At 40.6% G+C, this 14,992-nt stretch overlaps 1 protein-coding gene across 6 annotated transcripts in view; it reads left to right on the top strand.

Moving 5' to 3' along the window:
* Positions 1 to 14,992, top strand: part of ZNF827 (zinc finger protein 827) — a 175,053-nt gene that overhangs the window by 32,836 nt on the left and 127,225 nt on the right. For all 6 annotated transcript variants that reach the window (XM_024246183.3, XM_054554539.2, XM_054554538.2 and 3 more), the window contains 2 exons: positions 3,013 to 4,062; positions 13,800 to 13,972. In XM_024246183.3, the coding sequence (XP_024101951.2) occupies positions 3,013 to 4,062; positions 13,800 to 13,972 (1,223 nt within the window). The remainder of the gene's footprint in view (positions 1 to 3,012; positions 4,063 to 13,799; positions 13,973 to 14,992) is intronic.

The following is a 14,992-nucleotide window of genomic DNA, read 5'->3' as shown; positions in this document are numbered from 1 at the left end:
GCTGCTCAGAGCTCTCTAGAAGTCGTCATTCAGAGGTTCTGTCTGCAGATTGTGCAGTGGAACCTTGCAGAGAAGCACTGGGCCAGCTGAGAGATTTGGGGTTCTTGGTTTCTGCATTAGCTCTACATGGTCGTGTGTCTTTGATTCAGCCAGTAACCTTTACTTAACGTATTTAATAGTCTGAGTAAAATGACAGGATTGGATATGTGGTTGTAACTTCTTGTGGTTCTCAAAACCTAGATTTTATGTATGTTGTTAGGTGACCCTACTGCATTAGTTTGGAACCATTCTTGACTATCTTGAGCTACTCTGGTATGACACACATATGACCTAAAAGTATTTAAATTTGAATAATATATTTTCCCGTTACTTAATGAGTGTACTTCATTTAATAATAAAGATTAAAGAAAAGATTCTTCGAGCAGATATTCAACAAATTCTTACTGTAGGGATTTTTAAACTTTTGACTTACTATTTATAGGATACTTCCTATGTGATTCTACTGAAGGATGAGATGTTTAATCTGAAATCAAGAAAGGTGGTTTGCCAAAGAAACATAAAATTAGCCCTATTGTTGAAATTGATGTTGACTGCTTGGTGTTTGGTAAAAAGCATCTCTCCAAGAAGCTACTGGGGAAATGATGAGTTTAGGGTCGCCGCCAATTTCAGGAAAGATGAAAAATGTTGAAATCAAGTGGGAAGGAGGAAATGTGGCAGATCACAAAGAACCAGACTGTTTTTAACAGAGAAAATTCAATTTAATCTGCTTTTTTCCCAGCAAATTCCATTTGATATTTTACATTTTCTTGATAACTTAATAAAGAATCTCAGGAAGGAGTTGCAGAATTTTAGCTTCGTGAAAGAATTTGTCATTTGTGACATTTCTTCTCTAAATAGCATGGGAAGATCAATGTATTAGTGTATAGTTCATGCATTACTAGTTCTAGTTATTTCTATTTCAGAACGAAACAGCATGCTATATGGCAAAACTTGGCACAAGGGGGGATTTTGGCTCAATCCCTACACATACATTGAACTCTGCTAGGGACCAGACATTGTGCTATGCAGTGTGGAATAAGTAGATAGTAAAATACAATTCCTGCCCTCTAGGAGCACCACTTTAGAAGGAAGACAACGGCAGACAGATAATTTAGAGTAATATAAAATCAATATAAACAAAATATGAGAATGTTGACTCTGCAATAAAAATATGCACCTAATTGAGTCACTTCTCACCCCTTGCAGTCCTGAGCTGAGCCTTCATAATCCCCACCTGGATCCTAGCCTCCTAGCTGGCCTCTTTGTGCTCATCCTTGTACCTGGAGTCTGTTTTCCACACAGCAGCCAGAACAATGCTTTGACAACATAAGTCATGTCATAACACTCGCTTGCCACAAACCCTCCAGTGGTCCCCAGTTTTGCCAAATTCCGAAGACCTTTCTGCATTTCACAACGTCCTGTAGATCTGCATGACCCCACTCCTGTACCACAGTGCATGCGCGCACACGCACACACACACACACGTGCATACACACTCTCATACACATGCCAACACACACTCACTCATGGTATTCTCTGACCTCCTATGGCACTGCTCTGACCTTACTCACTGCACTCCACGCACACTGGCTTCAGTGCTGTTCCATGGACGTGCCAGGCATGTTCCCACAGCAGGGCCTCCACAGTGACTCTCCCTCTGCATGGTCAGTTTCTCACTTCCTCCAAGTCTTTGCTCAAATGTCACCACTTCTGTGAAGCTCCACCTTGACCACCTGTTTAAAATTGCAGCTCCCTTCCCACCCATTACTCCCCATCCTCCATGTCCTGCCCTATGTGGTTTTCCATGGTCTTATCACCCTCTGGCATGCTATGTTATTTGCCCATTTGTTAATTTTGTTTGACACTTGTCTTCCCCCCCGGAATGTAAGCTCCAAGAAGGCAGGATCTTAGTTTTGTTCATTCTGACTGAGAGTTGCAGGGAGAATTGTAAGGAAAAAACCTTTGAGCCAGGTGTTGAAGGGTAAGTAGAATTGGATAGTCAGCTTTTCTGGGGAAAGACATTTCAGATAGAAGGAATATCATGAGAAAAGGTAGAAAAGTGGCAGGGCTCATGAATGCCCCTAGAATGGCGAGGAGCCTGCCTAACTGGTGCATGGGAGTGGTCGTGGTGGATCGATAAATAGAAAATAATGAAAAGAGACTCTTAGTGGAGGGAGGGAACACATTCCTAATCACTGCCTGTGATAACATGGCAAGCATGTTGATGACTGGAGTTGAGGACCCTCAAATAGGTAGCATGCGTAACATGGGAGGTACTGTCACAGTCAGAAGTCAGAAATGTGAGTAGTGTTTGCTAATGAAATCTGATTTTATACAGTACTTGACTGTTTTCAAAACATGATCACATGCTTATTATGATTTAAGCTTCATAACAACTGATGAAGTGAGTTAAGCAGGTATTATTTACATTTTTGATAAGCTTTTTAAAAAATGAATTGCATCTTATATTGGAGGAAGTGGATTCTCAGACCAGCTCAGTGTCTTGCCTAGAGTCATGGAGTTAGAAAGTGGGGAAGCGCTTCCCACTGTCTGTGTCTCACGGTCTGTGTCCCACTATGCCAGGCTGCCTCTCTCATTCTGTCACAGTGCTAAACATACTGTGCTGGTTTTTCACAAGGATATAGGCTTCTTTCCATTTCCCCCCATTCACTGAAAATAGCAGTTTCTTCATCCAATTACCTCTTTACCAGATCCATTTTTCTTTTTCCTTCTTTTCCCTTTCAACTTATCTGGACTACTTGGGTATGTTTTTACCTTTCCCTGTTTAGCATTTTTTACTTTTTTCAGGCTTCTGCCAAGTCTGTCTGACATTCTGTTAAGGCTGTTGCCACCTTTCATTTGGTTCTTGGGTGGAAGGGAAGAGAAAGGCATGTCATCACCTCCATTTGAATGTCTTGAGACTTACTTATTGTTCACTTTGGGAGTAAACCTGATCTTCTTAATTCTCCCCAGATGTTAGTAGGCAGGAAGAGGCAGAGGGAGAGCTCAGTGAAGGAGAACACTGGTATGGAAACTCTTCAGAGACTCCGTCAGAAGCATCCTATGGGGAAGTCCAGGAGAACTATAAGTTGTCTCTGGAGGACCGGATCCAGGAGCAGTCCACGTCCCCGGACACCTCCTTGGGAAGCACGACTCCCAGCAGCCACACGTTGGAGCTGGTGGCACTGGACAGTGAGGTCCTGCGAGACTCACTGCAGTGTCAAGATCACCTTTCCCCGGGAGTGTCTTCTTTGTGTGACGATGACCCAGGCTCCAACAAGCCCCTGAGCAGCAATTTGAGGCGGCTGCTGGAGGCTGGTTCCCTCAAACTCGACGCTGCAGCCACGGCCAATGGCAGAGTGGAGTCCCCCGTAAACGTTGGCTCGAACCTCTCCTTTTCCCCGCCTTCCCACCACGCCCAGCAGCTCAGTGTTCTGGCCAGGAAGTTGGCCGAGAAGCAGGAACAGAATGACCAATACACTCCAAGTAACTGTTTTATATGGAATCAAGGTAAGTGGTTGCCAAACTCAACCACCACCTGCAGCTTGTCTCCGGATTCAGCCATCCTAAAACTGAAAGCTGCAGCCAATGCCGTTCTGCAGGACAAATCTCTCACCAGGACTGAGGAGACCATGCGATTTGAGTCCTTTTCCTCCCCTTTTAGCTCCCAGTCTGCCAGTTCTACCTTGGCTGCTTTGTCCAAGAAGGTCAGTGAAAGAAGTTTGACTCCTGGTCAGGAGCACCCTCCACCGGCCAGCTCCTTCCTTTCCCTGGCTTCTATGACCTCCTCAGCGGCCCTTCTGAAGGAGGTGGCCGCAAGGGCTGCGGGCAGTCTTCTGGCTGAGAAATCATCGCTGCTGCCTGAGGACCCTCTACCGCCCCCACCTTCAGAGAAGAAACCAGAAAAAGTCACTCCACCACCTCCACCGCCACCTCCACCACCTCCACCACCACCACCACAATCCCTGGAATTATTATTACTCCCAGTTCCTAAGGGAAGAGTTTCTAAACCCTCCAATTCAGGTATGGCATCTTTTCTTTCAATCATCGTGTAAGTCCTTTAGACTATAAACCGCGATGTCTTATTCATTGCTTTTTTCAGTTGGGTTCCCCATCTGATCTGAGGCAGGAATAAAAAAGCAAGAGCACAACAAAAATAAGTAAGCAGCATAGTAGTCTTTCATGTACGTATTACACAAAGACTTCACAAATAGCTTCACTTTTGAAAGGTAATGAATAATCTTAGAGACATACAGCATTCCCTCCCTTTCATACAAATGGTTTTTTTTTTTCTTACTAAGTTCAGGCTAGGTCCATACAAGATATATTTAATGGGAGAAGATCAAAGCATCTTTGTCATGGAGTGCATGGCATCACTGAACATAGGGGGAAAAAAACCCACTGCTTTTGAAATAGTGGACAAGGGAGAGCCCACACTCCTGCTGCCTCCATCACAAATGGACTTTTGTACAATCAGGAACTACTCTGCCCTAATTTATCACACCATATACTTTTATGTTAGCATTTTTATTACTTTTTGTGGAATTTAAGCCCTTTTCACGTATCCTATTCTTCTGCAATTTCTTGTCCTATAAGTACTCAAAAAGATTGTCAATCAAACATAATCAGCACGTTTCCTGTGAATGCTTTATTTAATTCAAATCCAATCCAATTTTGAAGGAATATGCATGTGGAAAATTTGAATCCTAAGGTTTTTCTGGTGGAGGCGGTCTTTCCAAAGGAGAAATCGCTGTCATATAGGACCTTAGCATTCACAATTATTCATCTGAGGGAGAAACTTAGTCACTTGAATTCTCACAGTGGTAACACCATTTCTTGTTCTGGTTTGCTTTAAAATTGTGTGCATGATAAATACATGTTCCTGGGGATGCGTGTTGGGGTTTCAGATGTCTCTTAAGGATATCCTGCCAGACTGGAGCAGGAAGTAGGCTATGTGCGTCCTCATCAGTACAAACATTGCCATCGTGTGTGTCTAGCCAACTTTTGAGTATTTTCAGCAACAATGATGAAGAGGATTTGGAATGGCAAATAATTGACTGAATGATCACAGTTAATGTCAATTTGATGCATTTATGACAAATTTCCATTTAAATGGCTGAATGAGCTATATACGCTAATTATAGTTACTTCAAAACTTGAGTCAACAGCAGAAGACAACAAGGAAAATGGGTATCTGGGACTTTTATGACTCTTGGTGATCCAAACTGTTCTCTCTAGAGTTTCTGAAATATCAGTAAAATCCTAGGATGTTTGTCAATTCTAAGTTCCACTTCTCCTCTCTTCTCACCTGCCATCTGGTGAAATAAGGAGAGAAATGGGTAAAATTAGGAAACAAGGAGAAGAGCAAAGGAGGCTGGGGTAATTTTACAATGGAAAAAATCACTTCTGACTTATAGAAATTTCATTTAGGGATAGCAGTAGAAAGAGAGGTATGGCTATATATAAAATAAAATTTTAGGCTGGGCGCAGTGGCTCACACCTGTAATCCTAGCACTTTGAGGGGCCAAGGCGGGTGGGTCACCTGAGGTCAGGGGGTCGAGACCATCCTGACCAATATGGTGAAACCCTGTCTCTACTAAAAATACAAAAATTAGCCAGGCGTGGTGGTGTGCGCCTGTAATCCCAGCTACTCAGGAGGCTGAGGCAGGAGAATTGCTTGAACCCGGGAGGCAGAGGTTGCAGTGAGCTGAAATGGTGTCACTGCAGTCCAGCCTGGATGAGACTCTGTCTCAAAAAAATAAAAAGAAAAAAAAGAAAATAATTATATATATATATATATATTCTGCATATCTAGTTATTGAATAAATGTGTGAATGGTGTTTCTAATATACAATTCATCTGGACATCTGTTACTTGGAAAAGCTTATACAAAGTTAATAATAAACTTTAGTTGATTGAAGACATGGAAAGAAGTGACTGATAAAACCATGTTTCCTGAAGCCCAGACTGTAGCAGCTTTGTCATATTAAAGTAGTCTCTGGTATAACCAGCAATGGTTGTGAATATAATTTTTTTCACTCAAACGACCAGATACATGTAAAGATGAGAAAGAGGTCATGAGCTTCCAGTGAATGTAGACTTTTTGTTTGTTTTGTTGTGGGAAATACACCCGAGGGAAAAGCTATGTTCCTTTTTTGTTTAAATGCACTTAATCTATGCCAGCAACTCAGTGGGGTTCTCAGAATAATTGAATATAGGAGATCTATAAGAAATCGTTTCTTACTTTGCTTTTTATTAAATTTGTTATATTGCTGAAACACTTAATATTTTAATCAATGGATGTTCAGAATGTTCAAACTGAAAGAGGAGGGAAAGGAACTTCTCAGCTTTGGATTATAGAACCCTGTGCTGATTGACTTGTACCTAAGGCCTCCCCACCCCAACTCCCCCATTTCAACATGCCTCTGTTCAGTCTAAGACTTGAAGAAGCAGCTTCATCAGCAGAGTAATTTTATTTAAAAATTCTTTCATTTTGTAAAACTCATGCATGAGGAAACATCACTGCCAAGAAAATGAGGGTCCTTGAAATTGTTACCCGAAAAATGTTCCATACGTCCACGTGGGTACATCCTATGTTCAAGTTCTGTTTGTTATTGCATGGCTTGGAAACAGAAGAGGGGATGCCCTCACTCTTTTCAGTTAAAGTGAATGTCATCACTTCCCAGCAGCCTAGCTAGATTATGGGTTAATAAGGAGTTCACAGAGTATCTACTTTTGTTATTTGTCTTTGTATCATGGGTACATGATTTGGTGTTACTGGGGATCACTGATTTTGGCATCTGAGGAGTGCAAGGAAAGGTGGATCATCTCTATCTGTCCCCTCCACCCTCCCCAACTCCCTTTTCTTCCCTCCCCCTCCTTCCCCCACCTTCCACACATTATACTGTTGGTTTGGGGCTGGATTGGGATGTACCTTCGATTTATCTAAGAAGCATTATGGAAATGTGGTGAGAGCCATCACTCCTGTATGGGAACATTTGTCATTATTATTCTTTCCTCTCCCTTAGAAGGAAATCTTAGTTTAATTCAAAATACGTAGGTGCACTGGCCTCTCACAGCAGGGAAAAGAGTTTCTGTTGCCTAATGACTTAAGTAAACAAATAAAAACCACCCCCAAGAACAACAACAAAAAGCCACAAAAATAAACTACACACTATCCTGATTTCAGGCAGGGCTTTCGTTTTTAAAAAGCGATTTCTCAAAATGTGCAAAAAAAAAAAAGCATATAAAGTTGATTCTTAAGTTACAAAGAGATATGTGCTAGAAAAGCTGATCCCGCCTTGAGTAATTTAGACACCAGCATTTCTTTGACCTTCTTTAGGTCAAGGGAAGTCCAAACCATGAAAAAAAAATTGTCTTTTAGGTTTGGCCTTATTCTTCTTTTTTGAACAGGATTCAGTGGTTGCCAGGTCATGGTGTATTTAATTCCTTAAAGAGTCCACCAGTCGATAGCCTTTCCGCCCTGCATGAGAGACGTGACACTTGAGGGGGAGGTTTCTTTCATGTGACCCTGCGCCCCCAGCACATGCTACACGGCTCCTCTGAAAGGGGACACGATAGAGGGAAGATTATGTCCGTTTGCTATAAAGATAAATGTCACACATTGACTGAATTCTCTTTGAAGCTACTGTTCTGTTGCAGCTAAGAATAAAATAAATGGTTTTTATTTTAAAGACAAAGTTTCTTGTAGAAGGCCAACAAGATTCCCAGGATGCCAGACTCCTGGTTAAAAGAAACAACAGGGAGAGTTTCAGAGAGAGGGTCTCCAAAACATCTTATTGTACTGAATAAAATGTAAATATTCTTAGAAGCAAACCTGGTCTCATACAGCTGAGAACTAAGAATATTTCCTGTGGGTCAATACATAGGGGGTTTCTGGCTGCTGTTTTCTTTAATATTTATGTGATGTTATTAAAATTATTGCAAAAGCATACAAAGTCCAGAGAGGGAGATCACCTCTCCTGATACTGCCATTAGGCCTGTGGTTATTATAATAAATCTTTTGTTTGTGACAGCGTCTGGCTCTATAGCCCAGGCTAGAGTGCGGTGGTGCGATCTCAGCTCACTGCAGCCTCCGCCTCCCGGGTTCAAGCAATTCTTGTGCCTGAGCCTCCTGAGAAGCTGGGACTACAGGCACGCAGCACCACACCCGCCTAATTTTTGTATTTTTAGTAGAGATGGGGTTTCGCCATGTTGGTAAGGCTGGTCTCGAACTTCTGGCCTCAAGTGATCCACCCTACTCAGGCCCCCAAAGTGCTGGGATTAAAGGCATGAAGCACAGGACCCAGCCATAAATCTCAATAAGCCTTAATCTGAGAATGATCCCATATATGAACTTGTTTAGAAAATTCACTTTTTAACCAAGATTTTTAGAACTGTCCGTCATTAATCTCAATTATATTTTCGCAGTGATTTAAACTTAGTGTGGCTATAGATATCAGACTTCTCTGAATATTTACTAGTTAAAATGGGCATTAATAAAGTCAGCATCCATAATAACAGATAAACCCAGGGACATCCATTGCTAACCTAGATTGTTTTTGTTGCCGTGAAATAGCATTTGAGACACATAACAAAGAAATTCTGTTAAAAGATTTAAAGTCCATGTGTATTGTTAGGAAGGAAGATGGGTCGTCATCCTACACAGATGTGTACCGGTAATGTTAGTAGGTCCAGAATGGAGACCATAATAATGCACAGATTATGCAGACCCAGGGTCACCAGGCATCTTGAACTCCTCAGTTTATGGTAAGGTCTATATGCAGAAACTACCCAGTTGCAAGTTATACTGACTTGCTGCAAATCACCACGTAGGACTGAACAACAGGAAGTTTGATTTCAAAGCCTACAAAACAGTTACATTTGTTTTAAAAATACCTTTGTGTTAAAGCAGTTAAGCAACTACAACCCTCCGTGATTAAAAAAAAAATTTTTTTTAGCCCAATGAAGTTTTGTTGTTGTTTTGTGGATTTATGCATAGACAATAGGTAGAGCAGCAAACCAGAAGTGAAGAGATGAGCTGTAATCTCAGTTCTGTCACTAACTGGTAGAGAGACTCGCAGCATACTACCTCAGTTTAGTATCCTCATCTGTAAACAGAGCTGGATGATCTCCAAGGTCCTTTCCTGTTTTAGAATTCCTTGCTTATATTTACTACTGTAGCTCAGTGTTTTAAAACTCTGTTTATTAACTCAAAACAAACTCTTTTTTTTTTCCAGTTTTTGAGTTTAATGTGTTGCTTCTTAAAATTCACTATCAAACCTCCCACAAGAGCATCTCTGCTTTGGGCAGATCTTGTTCATTATAAATAGTTCAACATATATCTCTGTACTTTATTAATGATGTAGTCATTCCATATGCATTTTTAATATAAGCTGCTCCAGGTTCATTTTTGGAAATAGCTGAGGTCTAAGTACATGAACATTTATCTGTTTATCCATCCACTCATTTAGAATGTGTATTGGGGCACTATGTGAAAGGCATACATACACTCTTGGCCTAACACAAGTTCCATTGGGACTTACTGGCAGCCTCCTGCATCTTTTCCTTTCATTTCATTTCTAGCCGTCATTTCACTTCTCTCTATTCCCTTAACCCAACCTTTTTCATTTAATCTCCTTACGGTCTAACACACACTTACTGAATTATATGTTGTACCTGGCCTTGTTTGGGGGCTGGAGACACAAAGGTAAGGACTTCCAGGCCCTATTGCAGCCAGTTCCTCCCTCCACTTTTTTCTGTCTTTTCTGTGTCTCTTTTTTTCCCTGCTGAGCTGGATTATCCATCAGTATTTTGTCTAGGCTGAGCCAGACCCTACCTGAGCCACACTATGGGCTTCTGCTTATTTGTGTCATATTGGCTCCAGTGACAAACTACCATGTTGGGCCAAGCTCTGAACCGTGTATTTATTATGTGATGTTAGTTGTTTAGATTTACATCTGCTCTAATGGTGAGTTTTCAGCTTTGCAGGGCATGTTTAGAGTTTGCTTATTGTCACTACTCTTACTACAACAACTGCTACTACAGGTAGCTTCTATTTACTATGTGACAGGTGTCTTATGCACATTCATTATTTCGTTTCTTCCAATAATATTATTGCCTATGAAGAGAATATGTTTTCTCCAGAGGAGCAAATTAGCAGCTATTCATCCCACTTATTCTCTTAGCATTTGATGGAATTTAGTTGTGTTTGCAGTGATAATAACTACCTAGTGATATACTTGGGAAAAGTTATTTATTAGGCAGTTGTAAACTAGGTAAAATTATGAACATTTCAATCCTATTGCCTCAAGAGTGTATGGTTCATTCTGAGGAAGTGGTCCTCTTTCCTTAGGTTCTAACTGAGTGAAATTTACAGCTGTCAGTTTCCTGAAGATAGTTTGGCATATGAAATAGAATACAACCTTACTTCCTCCCTTCTTTCAAGTAGTTAACAACATCATAAACACATGGAGAACGTCCTACTAAAATATGAAATTTCTTTCTTGAATAAATAAAAATGTAGATGTTATCAGGGAGATTGCTGGCCAAAGGTGAAAATCAGTCATGGTACTTCAGTTACTTTTATCATTTGGTTTCTGTCATCTTCCTTTCCTGCTGTGATCAGTTAAAAATTTCAAAAGTTATAGTAGTTTAGCTATTTGACCGTATTTCTTGCAGTTAGTTTCTCTTCATTGTGTGTTCTAATTTTTTTCCTAGTCAGTCCAAGTGCACCCTAATTTGTACCCAACTCGTGTATTTTGGTACTAATTATAACTAAGGAAGCATAGCTAAATGGATTTATATGAAATAATAATATGCAGGGTTAAATATAATGTACTCTGTAAAACATTTGAAATAAAGAATTGTTGGTTAGGGTGAAGACTGAGGGGTCTCAAAGAATAGGAAACACATTGGTCACATTAGGCAAGGCAAGATGCGAGGGGAAGCCGGCAGTGTTCATTTTTTCAGCTAATGCCCTTTTATTGCCTTCCTATGGTGTGCCGTGAAATCTCAGATCAGTGGAAAACATCTCAGTTTTTCTCTCCTCTTCCAGACAGTTCTGTAAAATTAGGTAGTTTAGGAATTTGATAGTGGGACATACTTCTTGAAGATGGGGATCAGTGACAGCCTGTTTATCTCTTTCCTGTTATTTTGATGTTCTTACAACCCCAAATAGACATTGTTATGATTTTTCCCTGTAGTGTATGACGATAATGTCACCTAGAGGCCTGATTCAGTCCTTTCTCTCCAGTCTGTTGTTCATCATGTAGTCTTCATGATCAAAATATCAGGGTGGAGGAAATGACAAGGAAGGATAGAAGACGAGAGACATAATTACAGATAAGACTCCAGATCGGCAGAGGCAATTCACAAAAACAGACAGCAGAAAAGCTACAGGGGGTTAATAAAAATGCTTGTTTATATGTGTCTACAAGGTGTGCTCTTCCTAGAGTAAAAGGAAACCCTCATTTCCTGTTACTCCCCCAATTAAGGAAATACATGTGGTGGAACACATCACAAGTAGAATTTCCAGACTTGATTGTTTTTCAAATTGCATGGTTGAGCTAACCAATAGACCTGTATTAGTAAAACTGCATTTTTGGAATGCTCTAACTTTATTCCAGAACCCTCTGGTTCCATCCATTTGAAGTGATCCTTTGTATGTAGAGACTCAGTTGACCCAATAAATACATGATGAGATTATTTTAAAGTATACTTTTGGGAATTTTTTCTTTTAAAATTAGAAGAGTAACGTGTACATTAAAAAATTCAAATAGTACAGAAGGATATGAAATGAAAACACAAGTTTCCCTCCTGATTCCTTCCTTTTAATCCACAATGCTTCAGTGGTAACTGCTTAGTGGTTTCCTGGGTATGCTTCCAGGAAGTTTTCATGCAAATAAAAAGATACCATTTTTTGTTTGTTCTATTTATTCATGCAATTCTTCCCACTCCCTCCCTTTATTTTTTCTCAAGTATTTTAAAGCAAATCCCAGACGTCATATCCGCTTGTTTGTAAATACTTCCATGTATATATCTTCAACAGATAAGGACTTAAAAAAATAACCACAATTCCACTATCACATCTAACAGAAACAACAATTGCTAAATGATATTTTGGAACACCCAAGCTATAATCAGTATTTCCTCAATTATCTGAGAAATGTTCTTTTACAATGGTTTTATTTAAACAGAATCCAAATAAGCTTCACACCTTGCGGGTTTTTTTGTGTATATCTCTTAAGCCTTTATTTTTCCATAACTCCTTCTCTTTTAAAAATGCCATTTACATGTTGAAGAAACTGGGTCGTTTGTCTTGAGGAATTCACACGTTATAGATTTGGCTGATTTCATCCCGTTGGTGTGTTTAACACTTTTTAAAAAAATCAATTGTATTTCCAATAAAGGGCTAGTTATATAGAGGATTGTTTAATTTTTTATAAGGACATTTCACAGATGACATATCAGAAGGCGCATGGTATCTGCCCCATTTTTAGTAATGTTAAGATTAATTAGTGGTTTTAGGTGTTGTCAACTGACCCATCCTTTGTAAAGTTCCCTGCTAATATTTCACCTAATGGTTTTAGCTGTGACTGATTCTCATTTTTTTAGAAAACAAAAATAGAATTACCCTGGATGTATGGTTTTGTATCTTGCTTTATCCACCAATGCTAATATCTTGGACGTGTTTTTATGTCATCGTCTGTAGATCTAGCTCATTTTAAAAAGCGCTTTTTATATTTTATTGTGGGCACATATGCCAAGTCATTTAACCAGTTTTGAAATATTTCTGATTCCTTATGATTAAGAAAGAAATGTCTAAGTTCTTGATTCTGCTTCTTTTTATTCCCTGTATCCCCAAATTGCAGAGGCTAGTGTGGCACTGAGCAATATAAATTGGTAGACCAGAAGTTTAGCAATAGTGTCACAACAGAGACCCTTCACTTTGAGAGCGACCTTAGCTTTATTTGGAGGAGGTAGTTGGTTTGTTTAATTTCTTGAAAGATTGGAGCATTTGTGGTGGCCTCATTGCAGCTCTTCCCAAAGTGGGCAGCGAGGCCCAGTCACCGTGCAGAGGAAGGCAGCACATATTGTTAGTGGCTACCAAAGGGACAGAAATAAAAGGGTCAAAAACCCTGACCTTAAGACCCCCTGGTGGCTAAATTGGCAGCAGCATCTGCTCAAGCCACAACTAAACAAGTCAGCAGTAGGGATCCGAAAATTTGTCTCCATTGGAGTTCAGAGAGTGAGGTTTATGATAGCTGTTTGGTTTTCAGTGTGGAGCAGTGCATTATTCTCTGTCCCATGTGATTTGTTTTTATTTCTCACTGTTTTCCAAGTTCAGGAATTCAGACATGGACTTGAGTCTGACAGTTTCCTTCAGGGAACAAAGGCCCTGCCTTCAGGCTTCTCTGACTGTGCATGGTGCCCTTGGGCCCTGAGTTAGGACAGGCTGGGCGAAGCCCCTTTGCAGATGTCTTCCTTAGTGTGGGATGGCCTTTGAAAGTCAGACTTTCACAAGGCAGGATGATCAGATTTTGGAAAATGGAGCCCAGATGGAAGTAACTAGATGAATATGGGTTTCTACCTGAAGAAAAGCAGTACTAAAACTTTCTTATGGATAAAATCTCGGAATTCTCAGAAAAAAACCCAAATCATTTTTAGTGCTTTTTATATGGCAGTGTATGTGAATTAATGCCAGATGCAGTGTACCTTTTTGTTTTCCTTAATGTTCCTTTCTTTCTCCTTCTTCCAAGCCTCAGAAGAGGAAAGTGGAAAGCCTTTCCAGTGTCCAATATGTGGTTTGGTTATTAAAAGGAAGAGTTACTGGAAGCGGCACATGGTGATTCACACAGGTTTAAAAAGTCATCAGTGTCCGCTCTGTCCATTCCGGTGTGCTCGCAAGGACAATCTCAAATCCCACATGAAGGTAAGCCACCTACCGACTGCACCTCCTGGAGAGGCAGGCACAGCCAGGGCTTGTGTACATGGTCTGGTGCAGGAGGCTTCTTGGCCGAGGGAGGGCGTCTCACTGATGGAACATGTGGGTGACAGTACTCCACGTAGCAAGGTAGAATTCAACAGAAAGGTGTTAATGTCCACTTTGCAGCCAAGAACTTAAAAGCAGAGAGAACCTTCGATATCCAAATAATGTATTTACTGGAGGGTGGTCCTCTCCTATAGGGGAGCAACAGCCTGCCTGGCCTGTGTGCTGACGCATTTCTTGGGGCACTCAGAGGCAGGGTTGGGGAATAGCAAGAAGCAGGGAAAGCCAAGTTCAGGAAGAGCTGCTGGACTGAGCACCAAAGAGAGGACTGTTGAACCTGCTCCCCTTCCTGGAGAGACTGCCCTTGGCTGTTACTGCCTTACCCTCCAGCTTGCAAACTAAGAGGAACACACAGAGACACCATGTAGGAGGCATGAAGACAGTGAAGGCACCAGGCCTTTAACTTTATTCAGCCCTGTGGGAGGCTTGGGGGCCCTTTCTAACAAGACTGTAGTCCTCATTGAGGCTGTCATTGTTTGAGCTATCATAATTCCCAGGATTACATTTACCAAACATCCAAGGACATAATTTTCAATGTCCTATTAAAAACAACTGGGGAGCTCAAACCTACACTAAACATGTACAGAAGAATTGACTAGAATCCATGAGTCCCTCTTATGTGAGATGGGGGAAAACTTACTTAGATGGAAATCTTTCTAGCTGACTCCATTAATGCGAAGGGTTTTGTCTCAAAATCCAGGAGGAAACTCATGGGATCAAAAGAGCGTGGGCTTTTGAATTTGATAGACCTGAATTGAAATCTTATTATGCAACTTACTAGCTAAGTGGCCTTGAGCAAGTTAACCTTTAGACTCTGAATTTTCTCATCTGTTAAATGGGAATCATAATGTTTATCTGGAAGAGTTGTCATTAGTATTTAAGGAGAGAATATTAACCAAATAT

This window comes from Pongo abelii, chromosome 3 (assembly GCF_028885655.2).
Source record: "Pongo abelii isolate AG06213 chromosome 3, NHGRI_mPonAbe1-v2.0_pri, whole genome shotgun sequence".
NCBI lineage: Eukaryota > Metazoa > Chordata > Mammalia > Primates > Hominidae > Pongo > Pongo abelii.
This window is presented reverse-complemented; position numbering and strand designations above follow the sequence as displayed.